This window comes from Pecten maximus, chromosome 4, assembly GCF_902652985.1.
Source record: "Pecten maximus chromosome 4, xPecMax1.1, whole genome shotgun sequence".
Classification (NCBI taxonomy): domain Eukaryota; kingdom Metazoa; phylum Mollusca; class Bivalvia; order Pectinida; family Pectinidae; genus Pecten; species Pecten maximus.
In genome coordinates, this window is record NC_047018.1 from 21,193,740 (window position 1) to 21,216,526 (window position 22,787).

Consider the following 22,787-nt stretch of genomic DNA (forward strand, 5'->3'; position numbering starts at 1 on the left):
ACCAAAAGAATAGAAATAGGTTAAAAAAAATATCAATCAGAATTTGTTTTCGTGAAGATTTATTGTTACACTAAAGATCTTCAATCATATTGAACGTAACCGATATTTTCCAAGTTTTTTACATTGAAATTATGATTATTTCAAACAAAAATAATTTCAAGAGTGACTATTTCGTTTGAAAATGACATTCAAGTGAGATATTTGATACAGTTTATTACGAAATTTTACCGGATATTGCCGACAAAGTGATGATTTATACAAATAGAAAGCCATACCAATTTTCAAAATGTGATTAAGCTGTCATTCTAATCAACAGTTTGCAGTAACAAAAGCGTGGATATCCTCTGAAACAACTTGATATATTGGGACAGTTTATTGTCAATCCAATATTTAAACTGGCTACATATGCATGCTAGCATTCAGATTCGACTGGCTATACTGAATAGACCGTCCATATAATCTGCTGTTGATTTCCATTTAAAACAAATATAAATAAAAATATGATAATGACGCTGGTAATATGCTAAATATTCCAGGGAAATTTTATTTTCTTGTTCAAAATTGATAATCGTAATAAGTTGCAATACAATTATTTAACGTGTAATTTGAATTGAGGGAACAAAATCTTAATATAAAGCATACTGTTATGGTCTACTCGTATCAGGTCACCCTCCAAAAATAAACATTATATCTAGCACCAGGCTTTAGCCCATCAAGTAGATTTGAGTGTTGATCAACATTCTATAACAGTACTTTAATACTTAAGTGTGTAAAACGGAACGACTAATTCATAAAACGATTGCAAAATACGAACAAAGAAAGCAAGCGTTCCGCAAGGTTAACGTATTCGTATTTCCTAGACAACTCTCTCTATCTAAAGCAAGTCAAGGTGCTATCAGGTTCTCAAATTGATGGCTGAGGTTGTTACAATGGGACAAACAGAAAACATTGAGTTTGAACATTCAAAGCGGACACGCCCGATTTCAAATCCAAAAAGGCATTGAGTTAATTCTCAATGACATCATGACGACGGCCATACTCTCTTGAAACTCTGTATCGCTAACTAAATACACCCTTTTTGCATCGTCTATTGCCACTTTAACACATTTTGTGTGCAAATACAAACATGATTTCATCAGAAACAAATTAAAATATAGCGACAGAGCTTCGGTGCATATCATAACGAGAACCAGTTTGCATAGATAATTTTAAGGTATTGTAGCATAATTTCAGGTAAAACCTAATAGAAAATATCTTCATATTGAATTTCGGTAGTCGAGGGATGGACAAGAGGCTAAATTTTTCATAGAAAAGGACGTCAATGTTTGTCGATAGAAAAGTGACAAAATAAACACTCCAAGAGTGATGTTTGCAGATTCTCCTGAACGACCATACTTTACACTGAGCCCAGGACACAAAAGGAAGAATAAAAGTCGTTATTTGGTTCTGTCATTAATACAATATTATGTACCTAAGAGTGGAGCATGAGGGAGACCCTCTCTCTCTTCGTTTAATATTGTATTAATTTAAACTTTATTTATTTTACGAAATATTGCAAAACCAACTTATAATCATTGTGCTTGTTGACCCGGATAGATACTTAGTGTAGGGAGAACCGGAGTGCCTGGAGAAAACCCAGGTGGTCGGACAGGTGACCCTTAACTGTTTCACGTCCGATCGTGGAATCGAACCCCGTCCGCCTAAGTGAAAGGCAAATGTGTTACCACTGTGCAACCCGACCACCCAATTAGCTATTAATTTCAATATAGAAATGACCAAGTTTGGTGCTAATTATGCACTTTATTTACCTTATTGACTGCGGTAATTTGCAGCGTATTACCAACATCGGTGTATAGGCCAGCAGAAATAATGTACAAATATTAACAATCATCCAATCAATCAAACAGTGGACACATAGGAAACACATCACTTTTAAACAACTAAACAGGGACTACAAACTTACTACAGACTGTATTTCGACTTTTATTTTATTTGTGCCTGTGTTCTTGTGTAATCTAGGAAAGTAACAATGTATACCCGTACTTTTCATATGTCCGTACAATCGTTCATAGATAGCCCTCTCTGGCAGATACCCAGCCAAAGACCCCTCCAGGGCCAGCAGCTGTACGGCACAGTTCTATATCCATGAGTAGGTACATGTATATGATGTTTATATTACCAGATTCATATCTAAGGTTCATGGAAATAGCACAAATCACTACTATGATGCAAGTTACTTGATCAGTTGTCAGTATGAAGCACGGCTAACCATGAATTTTGCTGGCAACATATAATTTGTTTTGCTTCCTGTAAATTTCGGTAAAACATACGTAACTGTGGATCAAGTGTATTTCACAAAATAAACATGCCCTTATGCTCACAAGTGTCTATAGCAGCTAGTATCGACGTTCGTTTGACCGGATTTGACTTTATCATGTTTTTAAGCATAACTATTGATTCTCTTTTGAACATGAAATGTATTTGAGGTAAAATAGTCCCAATACTAAGATGTCTGAATCTAATAGTAATTTTGTTAATTAAAATGCCTCCCTTTATGCCATATGCATGCACTATAATTCACAGCCCCATTTCCATTTCAAGTTCGAAAGATAATGAATGAATTAGCGTTTTTTCACTGATCAGCATAATGGTATGGTTATATTGTTCATTTGGCAACTCCGGCGGTCACTATTTAGATATTCCAGCGTCTCCTATTTGGATATACATGTCACGTGTTCATTTGACCGCTTCTACGGTTCCTATATATAATCATGACCCTTGTTAATTTGACCACTTCTGCGACTCCTGTTTAGCTAATCTTGACCACTTGAGTTGATCTTACTTACCCAATATAATTGGTGGCGTCCGTTCTGTGGTATCTCATCAGCCACAATCGACGACAGATACTGGCATATGCAAACGACATGAGAGAGAAAGGAATGACGAGGATGATGAGGAACATGTAAATGCCGTGCATCATTCTGTATGTAGCATTTTCCTGGTCCAGTACACACCAATAGGCTATCTGTCGTTTCCCCACACGCTGATGGTTCTGTCAAAATAACCATATTAACAAAAATCAGAAGCGATCAGCGACATGTAGGGTAATTCAGTAAACATTACCGACTTAATGATTATAACGTTCGTTTAAAAATCAAATGATTTGAAATGATAAAAAAAAACACATGTCATTAGAAATAGTTAAAATATGAACACAATAACTGATGACGTCATAATTAAGCTATTTGATGACAGGGCCCCGATAGCCTATTCGGTTAGAGCTCCAGTCCCGTAAACTCGGTAAACACGTAAACCCTACCTGTGTCGGTTTGTGTTTCTCGGAAAGCTGAGAAACGGACCGGTCTCTACTATCGTGAATGTGTCCTTTGGCAAGACACTTTACCCTTATTGGTCGGGATGGCATGCGACGGGCCTCCCGTATGTTGTTCAATGAGGTAGTCACCAACTACTACAAGGGGGCCCTGCTCAAAATGACACGGGGCGATAAACCCAGCAAATAAGCAATCGTTTACGCCTAGCTTTTTGTTCAGATGGATGAAAATGAAGGACATTCATATTGATGTTGTAAGAAATTGTTATCTCTATTGTCAATCTCCAACAGCGGTCAGCAAGCCAAATAGAAAACAAAGTACCCTACCCAGACGTTAAACTTTTAACTATAACAAATTGTTTTATAAGTATCTCCAATTTGAATAGAACGAAGCAATTATCAACAGAAGAAAGGTGTTATGTGGAAGAGCAAAAGATTGTAAGAAATGATGGAAACATTGACTAAGCGCCACAGAAATATGTGAGACGAGTTTCAAGGGAAAATATAGGTACTTCTTATGTTAATATAATTTTTAATTTGACTTAAAACACACACCGTATAAACTTTTCATTATTAAGCATCTGAAGGCTATTTATTTCCGCATTGCGTTTGCCACATGGATGCATGAACATTCAAACCGTAATGCTGTCGTTTGTTTCTCTAATGTATCTCACTTTATGCTTGATGAACAAGTCACCAAAGAGGACACGAGTATGTGTGGAACACAAAAATCCCAACTTGTACGTCGAAAAAACTCTTACAACAAATACCAGTACTACTGAGTAGCTCTTGAATTATTGGACACTTTTGATGAGGAGGATGGAGAAACATCAACTGTGACATCTGAGCGTTATTTGACGAGAAGAAGTTTGTTCCTGAATTAATGCACAGAAGGATCACAACTCTTTCTTTTGAAGGGAGTTAATATCTTGTGTGTGTTTTTGTACAATTCCTTGAAATTACAGGTGGTAGACACCGCTGGTGGCTTGCTTAGTCTCTACACTTTTTGTAACCTACTTGTCATGTTTTGATCCATACACATGCACTTAACGTTCTATTGAAATCCGATATTGTAGATTATTGAAATCTGACATTGTAAATGATTGAATTATGGATCTTCTGCACCTACCCATCCAGATCTTGAAATCTAAGGTTTCTTCTGTACATAGCATCCTCACAAGAACGGAATATCTGTATGATGCAGTTTTATACATTATTAGGCATACACACCAAAGAAATCCATTTTCAAATGGTTGATGCACTTGCACAGAATCCCTCTGTGAAGGACATCTCACATTAGTCGCTTCTGATATCAAGTTTACTTAACGCTTTCCCCATTCTTGTAAAAAAAAAAACAAAAAAAAAACAACATATTTCGTCCCTTGCATAGAACAAGACAGAAAAGTAAGAACAGACTAGCATTAGTAGTTACACAGACAGGTAACTAACTTATTGCGAAGGTAGAACACTTGCAAGTTCCGCCCCACAACAGCGCTTCCTAAGGCAATATAGGACATATATCGAGTTAGTTTCAGAAACCTGTTCTCAGTAGTCGAGTGCTATAGTTGATATAAGTTACGAGTTACGTAAAATGGACAAAATTGGTGAAAGAGCAGTGATCCAATATTTGCATATTATCCATAATGATATGGTAGCAACACAAGGGAAAGAGGCCCCTTCATATGCTACAGTGAAAAGGTGGATGGCGGAATTCAAGGGCGGCCGACAGAGCCTTGAGGATGATCCCCCGGTCGTGGAAGGCCTGTCAACCCCTGAACCCCTGAAATGGTCAATACAATTCATGATATTGTTATGACCGACAGACGAGTCACAGAAAGATAGATAGCCAGCAGAGTTTCCATACTAACCGAGGATCTTGTAATGAGAAAGCTTTCGGTTCGATGGGTTCCAAGACTTCTAACAGTTGATCAGAAGCACACCAGGCGCACATTATCGCGTGCTAATCTTAACCTTTTTGAGGACGATCTTGCCAGCTTTCTTCAGTGATTTGTCACTGAATGAAACATGGGTCCATCATTTTACCCCAGAGGCCAAACAACAATCGAAACAGTGGAAGCACCCTGGCTCTCCCCGCCAAAGAAGGCAAAGACAGTTCCATCAGCTGGGAACGTTTTGGTGTCAGTTTTCTGGGATGCAGATGATATTTTGCTGATAAATTATCTCCAAATGGACAAACAATCAATGACACATACTATGATCCACTTCTGATGCCGTTACCAGAAAATATTAAACTGAAGTTCACTAAAGGTGTGTTATTCCATCAGGACAATGCTCCTGTTCACAAGCCTGTCATTGCCATGGTTGCCATTCACGATTGTGGCTTTAAATCAATTGAGCATCCGCCTTATTCACCTGATCTCGCTCCATCAGACTTCCACCTATTCCAAAAACTGAAAACCGCTATTTCAGGCAGACACGTTCAATCCGATGATGACGTCATACATGCAGTGGATGACTTTCTGAACAGCCAAGAAAAGGAGTTCTATAAAAGTAGCATTGAGACCCTTAAACACTGCTGGCTAAAGCGTATAAATACTGAAGGCTACTATGTTGAAAAAAATACAGTGTGTCCGGCAAAAATCAAATCCTTCAATAAGAGGTTCACAACATATCAATCAGCCCTCGTATCAAGGCGACCGAGGTGTGATACCCCAAATGAACATGAAAGATTCGGGGTTACTGCCAGACTTCGGTACTCTGGTTTCCTCTTTTATTCAGACACTGCACGTTGCTAATCATGCAAAGTTTTGTGACGTATTTTATGATGATTGCATAATAAATCAAGTTTAGATACAGTGAATATATCAGATGAACATTTTCTATTTATGATTTTCTCATGATTAACAGATAAAGTTGAATGCTATTTCCAGCGGTTCAATCAAACAAACAATCAGAGCTGAAACCTGATATTTTATCACGTGCGCAGTGCTGGCTGATATATGTCCCCTAAGGAATAATGCATTGATGACTCCAAAGACCAGAACGTCGAGTATGGTATAATCATCATACACAGATGTGAACTGAAGAAAAGAAAACTTTACCGGTCCAGAACATTATAGTTGACAACCAGGAAGCTGAAATTAAGAAGACCAATACATTTCTTCTTATACAATGTATATAAATATATATAGATTTAATGAAAATTGTAAGCTGGTATGCTGCTACCGAGAAAAGGATTTTTCTATTGTATATTATTCTTCACTTTTACAAAGGAGTATAAACTGAATGGTAATATAACACACATTGCGAAAAGTTAATGACTTTAAGTCGATCTAAAAACCCTGCACCACGTGACTTTCCAGTCCATTGGGGCCCATCATAACTCCCGTCTTAAGTGTTTCGGAAATATACAGAGATATTGCAAAGGATGGAACGGTGTACATAAAACCTGAATATGCCTATAAAAGTAAAATATCATTGTTAAACATAACCGTTTGTTTACATTTATCTTGTTTGATAGCAAATGAGGAATACATTGATCAAGTTGGTGAAACAATATGGTTGTAAAATGCATGTTGTTTTATTTCAAATCACAGACAGGGAAGGGCATTCCTAGGAACGAAATCATAGAAGGATAAACACATATTTAGATTTATGAAGTAAATGGAAAAGAATCTTACACTTTACCGAGTCTCAATTAATGAAGTCTCGTCATTACATTGCATATTCATTTTAAACCAATATAAGTGATAGTTTCTAAACCAGTAAAAGTGATAGTGTATCTTATTTGTTAATGTTGTGTTTACAATGTTTAGCCAAGTCTATCTTTTCAGCTTTGGTTTTTATATGCTCTTTTCTGTATTTGGCTTAGTGAAAGAAACACTTACCCACCAATTTAACTACTTTATATTTTGTCCTACAATGCTCCTGTAAGGCTTTCATAGATCAAGATACACATATCATGTATACTGCATTAGTGTAGAAAAAGTGGACGTATTTGTTATATTCAGATTTCGTTCAGTTTTATTCTTTCCTAAATCCAAATTCTGCTATGATTCATATAATCCCTTATACCTTCAAATACTAGAACGACCTTGAGGACGTCTGTAAGCTCTGCAGGGTGTTAATTTTGTCTGTCTTGTATATTGTCACAAGTGTCTCATATCACAATCTAAACCCGGCCAACACTGTGCCTGCAGAGTGTTTCAGCGTCTGACAACAGTCACCGGATATTGCTATTTTCAAACGCCACTTTAAGAGAGTTCTGTTCCTGTATCGGTCTAACAAGACGTGTAACAGAGCGTCTGTGTCGTATCTATGTAACCGCTTTTCATAAAAGCATTGATGTAACGGTCGAAGAATTGGTAATGCTTTTGTCAATGGTGATTTCAGCAAGAATAGTTATACAATGTAGTTTATCAGTCGATACCAAGGAAAACATGTTTTAAATGATTTTAGTGAGTGATATTGTTTCCCATTTGGTAAGTTCAATGTTTCTATCAACTAGACAGATAATGAATGTTTATGTGCGTGACTTGCTTTGATGTATGAGGTTGAAGAATGTCTGGAAGTAAACAAATAAACTGATAATAGGTAATATGAATTTTGCATTGGATACCAATATAGTATTGGGTACAGCTCAAAGAGAGTTATGTATTTGTGTTTTTGTAATTCAAATACGTTGTTTGTCCTGTAATGGTCATTTTATCGATAGAAACATGACCCGAGGCATATAGAGCTAGAGATTCGAAAAAAATGGCCGAATAGTCGGTCATTATCCGTAGCCCTGATCCCTACAACTGATATGTAATGTAAACTCCAAAACGTCATGGTAATGACACAGCCAGGTTCGATTTATCAAATGTACATCTATTTAATTAAATGTTTATATGCCCTTATTCTATAATGCAATAGACCTTTTCAGCGAATTGATTGAATTATATCTTAATGATATTGTATAAAGATTTTTACGTTCATAAATTGCATACTCTTGCTCCATTTGATGTATAAGCTCAAAACGTTTAGCGGTATAATTGAACACAATTAATAGGTAAAAATTAAAGATAAATTGCTACTTTTTCCATACATACAACCGTAGATCGATCCCCGGGAGAGAATGAAGTAGTAGTTTGACTCTTTACATGCGACAGAAGTCGTAGACCAGTGTCACTATGCTTGAGAAAGTCCCGGGCAGTGGTGAGACTGAGTGGGTGGGTGTGAAAATTAATTATGATACTACTTAAGAAACAACAGAATGCCGTTGAAATAATTAGATATCGAGATTGCATAGTGGTAGTAAAATTGATGACGTAATTGAAAATTGATTTAAAGCAAACATGCTTATCGTTAATTGGATTGGTCATTTCCAATGAAAACTAACTCATATGTTTTTATTTATACTTTTCCCTCAGGGTCGATATATTAACGACCAAGATTGTGAGGTTTATGGACTGGTTAAAGTGCCAAATAATCACAAATATCCAAAGCACACATAAGAGTGATGCTCTCCCATGACAGCTAACATGGACAGAAGCATTATCATATCTCCACAGAAATTGATATAAGGCTCAACCATTCGATTCACACAAACGAGCTTCTAGTTAGGTAACCCAAAACACATTTCATATCCTTTTTGATATCACTTTCAATGACTTTGGAAAAGTGCCAGAAAGGTTTTTTTCCTTATGTGTTCTTATAGTGTGTATCTAAATGATGGAAAGTTCCATAAAAATTACAAAAGGATGTCTTCAGTTATAAGGCATGGAGAATGTCAAAAGTTCAAACTCTTTGATCGATAAATGTATGATGTATTTGTTTCGTGCCTTGCTCCTTGCTGACACAAGGTAATGAAGACATGCATTGATGTTTACACTTACCTTAGAGATTCTGACTAATGATGAAGTTTAAAACATCAATAAGTTAGTCATATGTCAAGCCACACATCAGGAATAACAGGAATTGTTTAAAACTCGTCACAATAAGAGAATATTCTACAGTACATCACACTCACAATTAATGAGTCAAGGAAGCTAGGCTTAAGTCTCAGCCATTATCACTCATTCTTAATTGACAGATATGTGTGTTTTATAGGTATATTACCATTGTTTCATATCTTCTATTTCATCTGATTGTGTAAAACAAAATGTTTACTATTGTAATGAGGGAGCTGAGTGAAACTAAGGGACAGATGCAATCGGGTACCGAGGATAAACAAAATAAAAGGAAATTAAATATATTCAGAACCGTATATACACCAAAACAAAGAATAGAAAGCTTCACCAACTTTCGGGGAGACACCAAAACAAAAGGAGAGACAACATTATTAGGTACTCAGGGAAAAACAAAACAAAAGAGTAGACAACACAATCGCATATAGTTGACACACCAAACCAAAAAGAAAGGCAACATCCACGGGAACCGAAGATACAACAATACAAACGGAAATACATATGATACAGGAAAGACAAAAACGAAAGGTAAAACAACATCAACGGATACTGATGAAAATCAAAATAAACGGAATGGACATATGATCAAAATGCGAGAAGAAAAGAAAAGAACAGAACAGAAAACATCATCTTTAACGGGGACACACCTTAACAAACAGAAATAGATTATCACGGGGGTAACGTTAAGATACCGAATCAAAAGGAAATAAAACAACCTTCCATACTGAGAAAACATCAAAACAAAAAACACCATTGGTAACCGTGAAAACATCAACATGTGAAGGAAACGTTTCTCCTTTCTCTCTTACTAGGTCGTTATTGTTTTGCATCCAATTGACCGTTGACTTTTAGGCACGAACAAGAAATAATTGTAAATGTCATTCGCACTTGTTTGACCTTTGACCTTACGACCAATGTCACAGTGACCTTACGGCAGTGCATTGCACACCGCTTTAGTAAGTATCCTCCAAATTCCATTGACATACTTTCCAGCAATAGTTCAGAGCTTATGGTCTGGACAAAAATTATTTATGAAAAAAACCCACTAACGTAACTGTCCAGCTGCATATTTTTTAAAACCGAGGGTACAACTAGAAACAATGCCATTGATAGGTTGATTGAGCACGAATTACCTCAATAAAAATCACAACTTTGCCTCAATAATTACTTTCTCCCGGTATTCCAGGCATTGATGGCGTTATTGCAAGATGAACATGTCGGATGGGTGTCAATATCAGCAAATGCAAGTTTGGTTTTACCTGTTTATGTTTGTTGGTGACAGGACCGAGCTGATAGGATCAGCATTAAACAATATGTGTTCTGTCTTTATATAAATAGATATATGATACTGCTGCAACACGTAACTATTTCTCATTGTCAATATGGTTACATTCTGGTTAATATCAGAGCATATTAACCAAGTAAAAAGTCCATAACTGTTTTATTATATAATCAAAGTATATATGATGAAATGATAAACGTACTCAACTCAAAGTTCAAAGTCTCAACGTCCTCTGCCACGTTCTTTTCTTTTAAATATTCCTTAAACATTTATGCAGCCGAGTCTGTCGCTCTTCTTGTGTTTATGGAATCCTTTTCTGTCATTAACTTGTTAATGTTCTCATCGTTTAGAGACGCAACCGCAATTTTTTAGGACTCGAATCCGGCGAAACAGCAGACGCAGTCATTTCCTATGCGTTGCTATGGTATTACGTAACTTCCGGTAGTGTATTTCCAGAATCTATTTTTAGCGTCGGTGTTATTAACTGGTTTTTTGATATTAACTGGTTTTGCTTTCGAAACCAGTTAATATCGCTATTTATCAAAAGTCACGTGTTAGCGATTTAGCCAATGAAAATATGGATAAATACACAATATATAATAAATTTTTATATAAACACGTAACTATTTCTCATTGTCAATAAATCTTTATATAAACACGTAACTATCTCTCATTGTCAATACATCTTTATAAAAGCACGTAACTATTTCTCATTGTCAATAAATCTTTATATAAACAAGTAACTATTTCTCATTGTCTATACATTTTCATATCAACACGGATATTGAATGGTTTCCCGTTTAATATAACATATATTTTACGAGTATGACAGAATATCGATATTTTCACGAGTGCGAAACACGAGTGAAAAATATCGAAATATTCTATCATACGACTGAAATATATGTTATATTTAACGGGAAACAATTCAATTTTCTTTTTATTGCATTTCATATACTTAAAAACAAAATTGAAAACATCGAAAAATTGATAGTCAAAAAGTGCGGGAATCAGTAATGACGTCATCTCTTTGTGACGTTATTCCACGTCAACTTGACGGCGCCATTTTGAAAGGACTGATCAACGCAATTTGAGCGTTTTCTGCTGTTATAGGAGAAGCTGTGCATGAATAGCTAACGTCAAGTGAGTATTTAGTCAAAAACTAGTCTGAACATTTCAGAAATACAGCAAAATAACCAATTTATCTATCTCCGCTTCGGTTGGAAAAATCGGCAAGTATCAACGAAGTGAATACAAAGGTCCGCTCTGATTGGTCAAAAACGGAAAACTTACATTTTCACTGCAAAATCTTATATTTTCACTGCTCATCGCTGCAGTGAAAATATAAGTTTTATTAGTTTGATAAATTTCTATATTTCACTGGCAAAAATGCAATACAATCATGTATCGACCGAAATCAAAATGCTTTAATTGTATAATATAAACACGTACCTATTTATCATTCTCAATAGATCTTTTTATTATATTTTTCCTTATTTTACACTATATAAAACGTAGACAATAGAAATGTTATTTGAAACACATCTTCCAAAAATGTTATATACCTGGTTAATAGTAAAAAGTGCTATTTCAAAGTTTCGCGGAAAATTTCGCCATCCCTTAATTGTATCACGATAAAGTCCGAAAGCGTTTTCGTGTCAAAGACGAAGCATAATAAAATCGTTCGAGCGAATGATACAGGAACATTTCGGAAAATGGCTTCATCTACAGAATTTGATAATCTGGATTGGAGAGGATTGTTTCCGGAAAAGTCAGCGCTAACACACAACAGGTAATAAAAACGGCAGTAACCATACTAAAAGACTATCTTCGGGAAAAATACTAGGGACACTCGAGGATATGAACACTTGATCGAGAGATGGAATACTTTAAATGTGGGTATAATAAAACAGTTATTGCATGGATATTTCTGGGAATAGCATTTTTATTGTCCCCCTTGACATGACTATTTCTTTGGGCTTTGCCTCGGAAATAGTTAATGTATCGGGGGACAATAAAAGTGTTATTTCCCTCACATCCAACCAATAACTGTATACTATAATCATGTAACTATTTCTCATTGCCAATAAATCTTTATATAAACATGTAACTATTTCTCATTGCCAATACATCTTTATATAAACATGTAACTATTTCTCATTGCAAATACATATGTACATCTTTATATAAACATGTAACTATTTCTCATTGCCAATAAATCTTTATATAAACATGTAACTATTTCTCATTGCCAATAAATCTTCATATAAACATGTAACTATTTCTCATTGCCAATAAATCTTCATTAAAACATGTAACTATTTCTCATTGCCAATAAATCTTCATATAAACATGTAACTATTTTTCATTGCCAATAAATCTTCATATAAACATGTAACTATTTCTCATTGCCAATAAATCTTCATATAAACATGTAACTATTTCTCATTGCCAATAAATCTTCATAAACATGTAACTATTTCTCATTGCCAATAAATCTTTATATAAACATGTAACTATTTCTCATTGACAATGAATCTTTATATAAACACGTAATTATTTCTCATTGCCAATAAATCTTTATATAAACATGTAACTATTTCTCATTGACAATGAATCTTTATATAAACATGTAACTATTTCTCATTGACAATAAATCTTTATATAAAATGTAACTATTTCTCATTGCCAATAAATCTTTATATAAACTCGTAACTATTGCCCATTGACAATAAATCTTTATATAATCACGTAATTATTTCTCATTAAACAATTCTCTACAAAAATATAGCACTGTACACAAGAACGTAATACTTAGTACTCAAAGACAAACAACTCATCTTTCTTCATCTCTTCTGAACAGATAAGTATTATTTACACATTCTTTAAGGCGGATCTGCTCTAGATCTAAGTGATGCCATCGAGGATAGCAAAGCAATCCTAGAAAATTAGAGCTAATACATCAATGACACATTACTAGTATTCCTAGTCGTAGAGCACCGTACCCCATAACAATGACGAGCTTAACCGCTGTGACCATGTAATCAAACCGCCGTCCTGACAATCTGCAGTGGCATGAAGACCGCGTGCCAAACAACCTACTATAATTAGATAAAGGTCTATCAATTTTATACCCTGTCTTCGGGGAAGGAGTGGACATCTCGGAGTGTCTTTGATGTATCCAATTTTGTGAATGTGAATCTATAGGCGATAGATTACTGGGAATATAATGTAGAACGTGAAGAATGTTGCTCTGTGTTATACTACTGGTATTCCTGTGGACTGTAAAAGTAGGTCGTTCAATGAACGAGACACCGAAACTCTTCCTTATCAAATACATCGTAAAATAGTTTCATATTGTACATTTCCTCTAAGAGAAAACAGGAATGAGATTAATTTAGATATTTCCAGCAATTCGCACTGTGTCTCTAACACAGAAGCAGAATCAGACTGGTGCGGTGGAATTATAATACGAAAACTCAAACCTTGTTTTATTTACTTAAGAATATCAAATAATACAGTTCATGGTTTAAACAACATTTATTACCTAGATAGATTTTTATTGTGTTAGCCGTACGGTTTCATTTTTGTTGAATTCTTGTTTAGCGTGTTGGAGTGTGACCCATTGGGGACCGAATTATCACGGACTCCATACTTGATAATAATACTGACGTGGACTTATCGCACTGGGAAATATTAGCATTGTAAGACAATTTCCCTTGAGAGTCTTTCTATTTTTATACTTAGTATTATTTGTCTCCGATATATTGCTGACTAAATTCCATGACAATGTTGAATGTGCAATCATACCAGCAGTTTTTGTGTAATTCCTTATCAATCTGATTTTTTCTTCCAAATGTTCAGTTGGGTGTCTCTATTTTTTGGTATAGGATCACACTAGATATATTGTCTTTAAGCTATATTCCAAAAATATACAGATTTGTATAGTGAAGAATAACCAGTGATTCATGAAAGTATTTGAATCACTGAAAAACGTCGACTTTCACGCACGGGTACCGAATTATTATGTTCGCCAAGTACTCTCATTAAAAACATATACAAAATGTTCACAATCAGACCAGGTATAAAACAGTCACAGTCAGACTATACAAAATTTCACAAGCAAAATTAAAACAATATTTCAGCCTTAAGTGAATTTGAGTGTGTTACTGGCGTTATGCATTTGAATAATCAACCCCCAATGTCCTATAGATGTTAGCAGATCATTTTGTCAAAGCATGTCGTTACAGAATAAACGACTGCATTATACGTACTGCCTGCTATTAACACCGAGTTTTGATGATGTCGGCTTTGCGTGCATCGTCCGTCTCGTTTTAAGTATTAAAGCTTACTGTCCGCGCATTTTTACATTTCTTTGTTCTCAATTTGTCTCTGTATATTCATATCATATGCTTTATCATCAAAATGTCAACTATCTGAAATATGCAATATAAAAATGAACTCTCTTTTTGAAATCTTGACATCACACCACAATTTAACATCCACCTAGCCAGACACAACACTTTTCCGTGTTTATTACACTCACTCCTCACCAGCCTTTGTTGGAATATGACACGCAGATACATTGAAGCTGTTGCCGTTCACTAGTAACACTTCCATGAAAAGCTATGTACTGGACATTTTATGGGACACGACACTGTTAGGAAGTAATGAACCTATGGTCATGAACATTGATATGAGTGATCATTGCGCCATTTAATCTGTCGCAAAACATGACAGACAATGCCTTTCCATGTTAATGTTTTCGATATATAGACTTTTTTTGGGGGGGGGGGGGGGGGGGGAGGGGGGGAGGGGACCTGATTGTTCCAATACACGGATGAATAAAAGGCCACAAGTATCTGTAAATGTTTAGTGGTTACATAATAATAGATAATATGTAATACTTATTTTTTTTGGGGGGGGGGGGGGACACCATTTTGTCACTTACCATGAAAATGAAATAATACAAAATAGTAATGTCGTTTTTATGTTGATCTCATAAGCGGATTTATCTCCCCTTTATATTTCATCCCGTTGTTTTATCGTTTCCCTAGTGTTACACAATAACATGGCTTCTGACTAGATTAACATATGTTACACACCAACATGGCTCTTGACTAGATTAACATATGTTACACACCAACATGGCTTCTGACTAGATTAACATATGTTACACACCAACATGGCTCTTGACTAGATTAACATATGTTACACACCAACATTGGCCCCTGACTAGATTAACATATGTTACACACCGACATGGCCACTGAATAGATTGAAATATGTTACACACCAACATGGCTCCTGACTAGATTATGTTACTGACCGATATGTCTTCTGACTAGATTAACATATGTTACACACCAACATGGCTTCTAGCTAGATTAATATATGTTACACACCGACATGGCTTCTGACTAGATTAACATATGTTACACACCAACATGGCTCCTGACTAGATTAACATATGTTACACACCAACATGGCTTCTGACTAGATTAACATATGTTACACACCAACATGGCTCCTGACTAGATTAACATATGTTACACACCAACATGGCTTCTGACTAGATTAACATATGTTACACACCAACATGGCTCCTGACTAGATTATGTTACTGACCGATATGTCTTCTGACTAGATTAACATATGTTACACACCAACATGGCTTCTAGCTAGATTAATATATGTTACACACCGACATGGCTTCTGACTAGATTAACATATGTTACACACCAACATGGCTTCTGACTAGATTAACATATGTTACACACCGACATGGCCCTTGACTAGATTAACATATGTTACACACGAACCTGGTCCCTGACTAGATTAACATATGTTACAGACCGACATGGCCCCTGAATAGATTAACATATGTTACACACCAACATGGCTCCTGACTAGATTAACACATGTTACACACCGACATGGCCCCTGACTAGATTAACATATGTTATACACCAACATGGCTCCTGACTAGATTAGCATATGTTACACACCAACATGGCCCCTGACTAGATTAACATATGTTACACACCATCATGACCCCGACTAGATTAACATATGTTACACACCAACATGGCCCCTGACTAGATTAACATATGTTACACACCGACATGGCCCCTGACTAGATTAACATATGTTACACACCAACATGGCTCCTGACTAGATTAACATATGTTACACACCAACATGGCCCCTGACTAGATTAACATATGTTACACACCAACATGGCCCCTGACTAGATTAACATATGTTACACACCGACATGGCTCCTGACTAGATTACATATGTTACAGACCGACATGGCTCCTGACTAGATTAACATATGTTACACACCAACATGGCTCCTGACTAGATTAACATATGTTACACACCGACATGGCTCCTGACTAGATTAACATATGTTACACACCAACATGGCTCCTGACTAGATTAACATATGTTACACACCGACATGGCCCCTGACTAGATTAACATATGTTACACACCATCATGACCCCTGACTAGATTAACATATGTTACACACCAACATGGCTCCTGACTAGATTAACATATGTTACACACCGACATGGCTACCTGACTAGATTAACATATGTTACACACCAACATAGTTCCTGACTAGATTAACATATTTTACACACCGGCATGGCTACATACTAGATTAACATATGTTACATACCGACATGGCCCCTGACTAGATTAACATATGTTACACACCAACATGGCTCCTGACTAGATTAACATATGTTACACACCGACATGGCCCCTGACTAGATTAACATATGTTACACACCAACATGGCTCCTGACTAGATTAACATATGTTACACACCGACATGGCCCCTGACTAGATTAACATATGTTACACACCAACATGGCCCCTGACTAGATTAACATATGTTACACACCGACATGGCTCCTGACTAGATTAACATATGTTACGCACCAACATGGCTCCTGACTAGATTAACATATGTTACACACCAACATGGCTCCTGACTAGATTAACATATGTTACACACCGACATGGCTCCTGACTAGATTAACATATGTTACACACCAACATGGCTCCTGACTAGATTAACATATGTTACACACCAACATGGCTCCTGACTAGATTAACATATGTTACATACCGACATGGCTCCTGACTAGATTTACATATGTTACACACCATCATGGCTCCTGACTAGATTTATATAGGTATTAACAGGAGGTAGGACTGACGTTCGATCGGAAATGTTTTTCTATGGAAGTAGCATTTATGAATGTTTCATTTAAGCATTGATGTCATTTTCTTTAGTTTCATCGGGGTATGAAACAAATTTTGTTTGCAAACTGTATGAATCCGCGTAGCGGATTCTTACAGAAGTTTGCAAACAAAATTTGTTTCATACCCCGATGAAACTAAAAAATAATTGACATCAACGCTTATAATTAATTTTTGAAAATGATTTTCTAATTTAAAACATGTTTTATGTACAATTTTACTGGTTTTAAATGGGATTCTTTTTTCTCAAATCAATACGCAACGTCAATTGTCGTATTGTGACGTCACATTTTTGGCGCCATTCTCGGAATTTCTTTCATAGAAGAATGAAAAGAATTTTTCGACCAATCACATTTGATTATTTACCATGAAAACAAAGAAAAAATAATTATATCCCATTAAAAGCAAGAACATGTATACAAATTGTTGTTTTCATATGTATCATCATAAACATTGATAAGAATGATTCCTTCTAGAGTTGCTTTCATATATGTTCACACTACTCCAATAATAACAGTGTTACTTTTTAAAAGCGTTTCATGTCTCCGCATAACGTTGATCAAGTAGGATGCCCTTTTACAAAATCTTAATGAAAATCACTCAGCAAAGACATTTTTAATATGTTTGCGATATTTTTTTTATGTCATTCGGAATACTTCCCAGTACTTCACTCCTAACGATTAAACAAGAGAGCTATCGAAGTAAATTGCATTTTGTTCAAATTGAGATGCAAGTAAGCTGTGAAATACTAAAGGGCATTGGTATTTCGACATAGACAAAACTGTGATGAGCTGGTCTGTTGTGAAAAATCCGTTTTGTCAGACAACATAGTAAGACATGATTTATGATCCAATACCAGGTTAACATAGGAGTGTTGTAGAAATCACTCTTGCTATAAATTTGCACCGATTTTGTCAGATCAAATTCCCGATATCAAATTATTTTGCGATGTAGTTTTCATGAGAAATGAGAGGCATTGACATGTTATTCAGTTATAATTCAGTAATTCAAAACGAATGTTGAATATATATGTATATATATTGCTGTGTCTCATGTTAACTAACAGGAAGGTGATCTGTTTAGGCTATTGATTTAATAAACATGTCGCTATTTGACGTGAGTAAAACGCTCTCTCATCTCTCCTCATTCAGGGCACAAATCAGAGTTACAAATCTAACACCCGCCAAATCCATTAAGAAGGTATATCTCAAAATACTCATTAGTTTATCCAATTCGCACACAAACAGTAATACAATTTTCATGAAAAATCGATTCTTCGAACAAGAACTGTCTGTATGTCTTCTCGGGGACGTACATTTGATTGAGACAAGACGGTCTCTACGTCATTTTGGGGCCGAACATTTGATTGAGACAAGACGGTCTTTACGTCATTTTGGGGCCGGACATTTGATTGAGACAAGACGGTCTTTACGTCATTTTGGGGCCGGGCATTTGATTGAGACAAGACGGTCTTTACGTCATTTTGGGGCCGGGCATTTGATTGAGACAAGGCAGTATATGTGTCTTCTCGGAGACGTACATTTAAAACGCCGGGGAAACCGTAAAGGATTCTTTATTACCACACTCATTCGACATGCGAAGGGATACAAAATGTTCGGCCGGAAGGGCAATGTTGGAATAGTAAACAATAAAAGAAAACAAAAACAAAACAAGAGGATAATCGGCACAATAGTAAGTGACAAACTGCATTAGGGAGCCAAAATAATGCAAATTGGATTTGCATTAAACACGCAGGCAAAAAATTGTGTGGTGGATAATGGAAAGAGAAAAAAACGTACGGCTCAAGTTAACATCATCAGAGAAAAATTAAACGAGGTACCATAACAGCTGCCAGGCTCTAAACAGCTATGGAAAGCGTGCGTACATATTGTTGGCCAAATTGTCTCAAAACCATTTACACGTATTCTGCTGAAGCCTGTCAATTCATGTGTCTTAAAAAGGCAGACAAAGGGAATACCATTTACACATGTATTCTACGGAAGCCTGTCACCTCATGTGTCTTATAGAGACATATTATTCTACCGGAGCCTATGAACTGGAATGTTGAAATATTTTAACAACATTTCCTTTTATTTCCACTTGGTGATATGAAGCTATGCCTGATTATACGAAATAGGTTAACATACGGGCTATTTGATGCATGGGATTCCTGAAGTGTCTTTACATAATTTAAAAAGCAGTGGTATTTTAAAGGTGTTACATTTCTGACAAATAGTAATTATGATCGATTGAAAACAATAATACACTGTATCGTACTTTGATATCATACCACAAGTGACATACTTTACGTTTTTATAACCCTCCAAAGGTTTCAACTTGTATGTTTACCTTTTAAATCATTATTTGCATCTCGATGAAACTCCTCCTTTACACTTTGCATACTATGTTCGGTCTGTTAATTTACCAATTTAAGACACCGTAATCATTTTTCTGATATTGTCATACCTTGAATTCCATTTCATGCATTTTAGGCGTATACTGTTTATATACTATTTGTATACTGTCGGCGGCGAAGCGTCTTTAATCAAATGTAGCATAATAGTTTTACCCTAGTACAACTGAAATAGTCATTATATTGGCAAGTTGTATTACAGAAAGGATATGACTTACCTGTACCACCAATGTAGGAAGGGCAAGTATAGAGCCAAACACCCAGATCGCGATCACTGTCTTCTTTGCCAGTTTCATAGTGCACACACACTTGGCCTTCATGGGGTGTATGATTGCGTAATATCTACAAATATAAACAAATTTATTGTTTTTGTTGGTAAACAAAAATGTATTGAACATAAGCATTGCTTAGCCATTCATTATTGTTTTATCATTCCTTTTGTTTCGATACGAGTCTGGTCCTTGTTTATTACAACGACACATTGGATATTTTGCCATCAATGTTGTTGTTTTTGCTGACTTGTTGCTGTTGTTGTTAATTTGTAATATATAATTTAGATTTGAATGAACCCACTCGATCTGTCTCCATAATCACTTTCTCACTACACTGAACTATCTATATATGTGGATTTCCAGCCCGTGACAGTAGACTGGGATTTCAACGTCTCATCATTATATACGGTTAATATATCAGACAGATAATTCCTTCTGGGATTGGTTTTAACACACATTGCTCGCTACGATGGCAAATCCCCCTAACAAACTTTTATCTCCAGACTATTTCGTCAATAAAACAATATAGAATTGTCTTCTCTGTTCGCATAAACACCAATGAAACGTTAACTGATTTTTTAAAAACATTTTGGTTGACTAGGTCTATTTTTTTTTCAAACAAATTATACTTTGAGAAATACTTTGTAGTCATTAAAACGCTTTTCACCAAGGCATCGTTGTTATTTCAGCAGTGTTAAAATAAGAAATAGCCCATGCCACATGGGAATTGTTGGAATATGTTTAGAATATTCACGAATCAGACTCACACGCACACACGGGGAAAGCAACATTTAAAGGTAATTCAATAAAAATACAGAATATGCCGGATAACAGATAGCTGCATGGAGTAGATGTTTCGTCCTTTTAAACATTTTATGTATCGATAGAGAATAAATTTACTATTCAGAAAACACAGGTGTGCTTATTTCCTGTGTGATTTTCCGTTCCTGTAAACCAGACTTCTTATTTTGATTGTAAATGATAAGATCGAATTTTGGAATTTTAACTTCAGATCAATATCCGAGAGACAATGTTAAGTGATGTATCGTGACGACTGACACAATAAGAAAGAAATAATATATAGAGAAACCGACTGTAATGATGCACGATACAGCAGATGAAATTTAATCTTGCAGCGTAAGGGGTACATCCGACCTGTTAGAAGACTCCTGCAAATATTAGTCTTACTTGAATATTTCTTCTGCTGTAGATTTGCAATAATACACGTTAGTGTCACATGTCAAAAAAGGAAGTAGCTAATGTGGAAATCTCTAAAAACCTTAATGCTTTTTCTTCTGCTCTTCTTTTTTGCGTACAAAAGTACCAAACTGATAGGTTCTCCTCATCCTCTGTTTGTGCCGTTGCATGCTATTGGATAGTGACATTTTTGTACCTTTCTTCCTCTGTTTGTGTTGTGGTATACTGTTGGACAATGGAATCAGTACCTTTCATTCTCTGTTTGTGTCGCCGGATACATTTGGACAGTTAATTTGTTCCCATCATATGTAGACAATGTCATTGATCGACATACAGTATCAGAGGTGTAATTTTATTGGTCTCAATTTTCATGTTGAAATGAATTTTCTATAATAAAATAGTCAATTTTACATATATGTATGGATTTTCAGCGATGCCTGCATGTGTCTCCTCGCAAGGAGTTTGGAGATATTTTTTTCTTGGAATTGATTATCTTGGCCATAGATGCAAGGGCAATATAATTGTCAGATTTGTCATAATGACTTTTGATATTATATCCGAAAATTAGTCGTCTATCTGCCAAGATGTGGACACGTTTCTCCTTTTAGATTTTTTTATTATGTTTGGTATCCCAGAATAGAAAGCCAATTGCTATGAAAAAAAGGCCGATGGGTTCAATATCGAATTTGAATAGTCAGGCTGATTGCATGCACATCTCTAATGTGAAGACTACAGTAGCCAATCATCCATCATTATCGAATTCGCAATAAGTTGCCATTAAGTCAATGCGTCGTGTCACGTGAATAATACTAGGCAATTACTTTCACGATTTTAGTAGTAGAATTAGAATTCCTCACACGAAAATCAAGAGTTCGTTAATGTCTTCCCTACACGCTCACAACTCTTAGTTCCGGGTTTCCAGTGGTTTCATATTTACAAATAACTACACAAATAACATATTTACATTGATTGGATATACCAGTCAGGATCAAAAAGTGGAGGAAGTATGAACAATGGGATGTACATTGAAACCATTGAAAAAGTTTTTTTTTTTTGTAACGTCAAATCAAGATCTATGGTAATTTAAGGTGGCCTCCCCTGT

The 22,787-nt window shown here is 35.7% G+C and overlaps 1 protein-coding gene across 1 annotated transcript in view; it reads right to left on the reverse strand.

Annotated features, from left to right (window-relative positions):
- LOC117326434 (QRFP-like peptide receptor) overlaps positions 1-22,787 on the reverse strand; it is an 86,674-nt gene that overhangs the window by 15,435 nt on the left and 48,452 nt on the right. Inside the window, exons 3-4 of the mRNA XM_033883183.1 lie at positions 20,435-20,558; positions 2,847-3,052 (exon numbers count right to left, since the gene is read on the reverse strand). Of these exons, the coding sequence (XP_033739074.1) occupies positions 2,847-3,052; positions 20,435-20,558 (330 nt within the window). The remainder of the gene's footprint in view (positions 1-2,846; positions 3,053-20,434; positions 20,559-22,787) is intronic.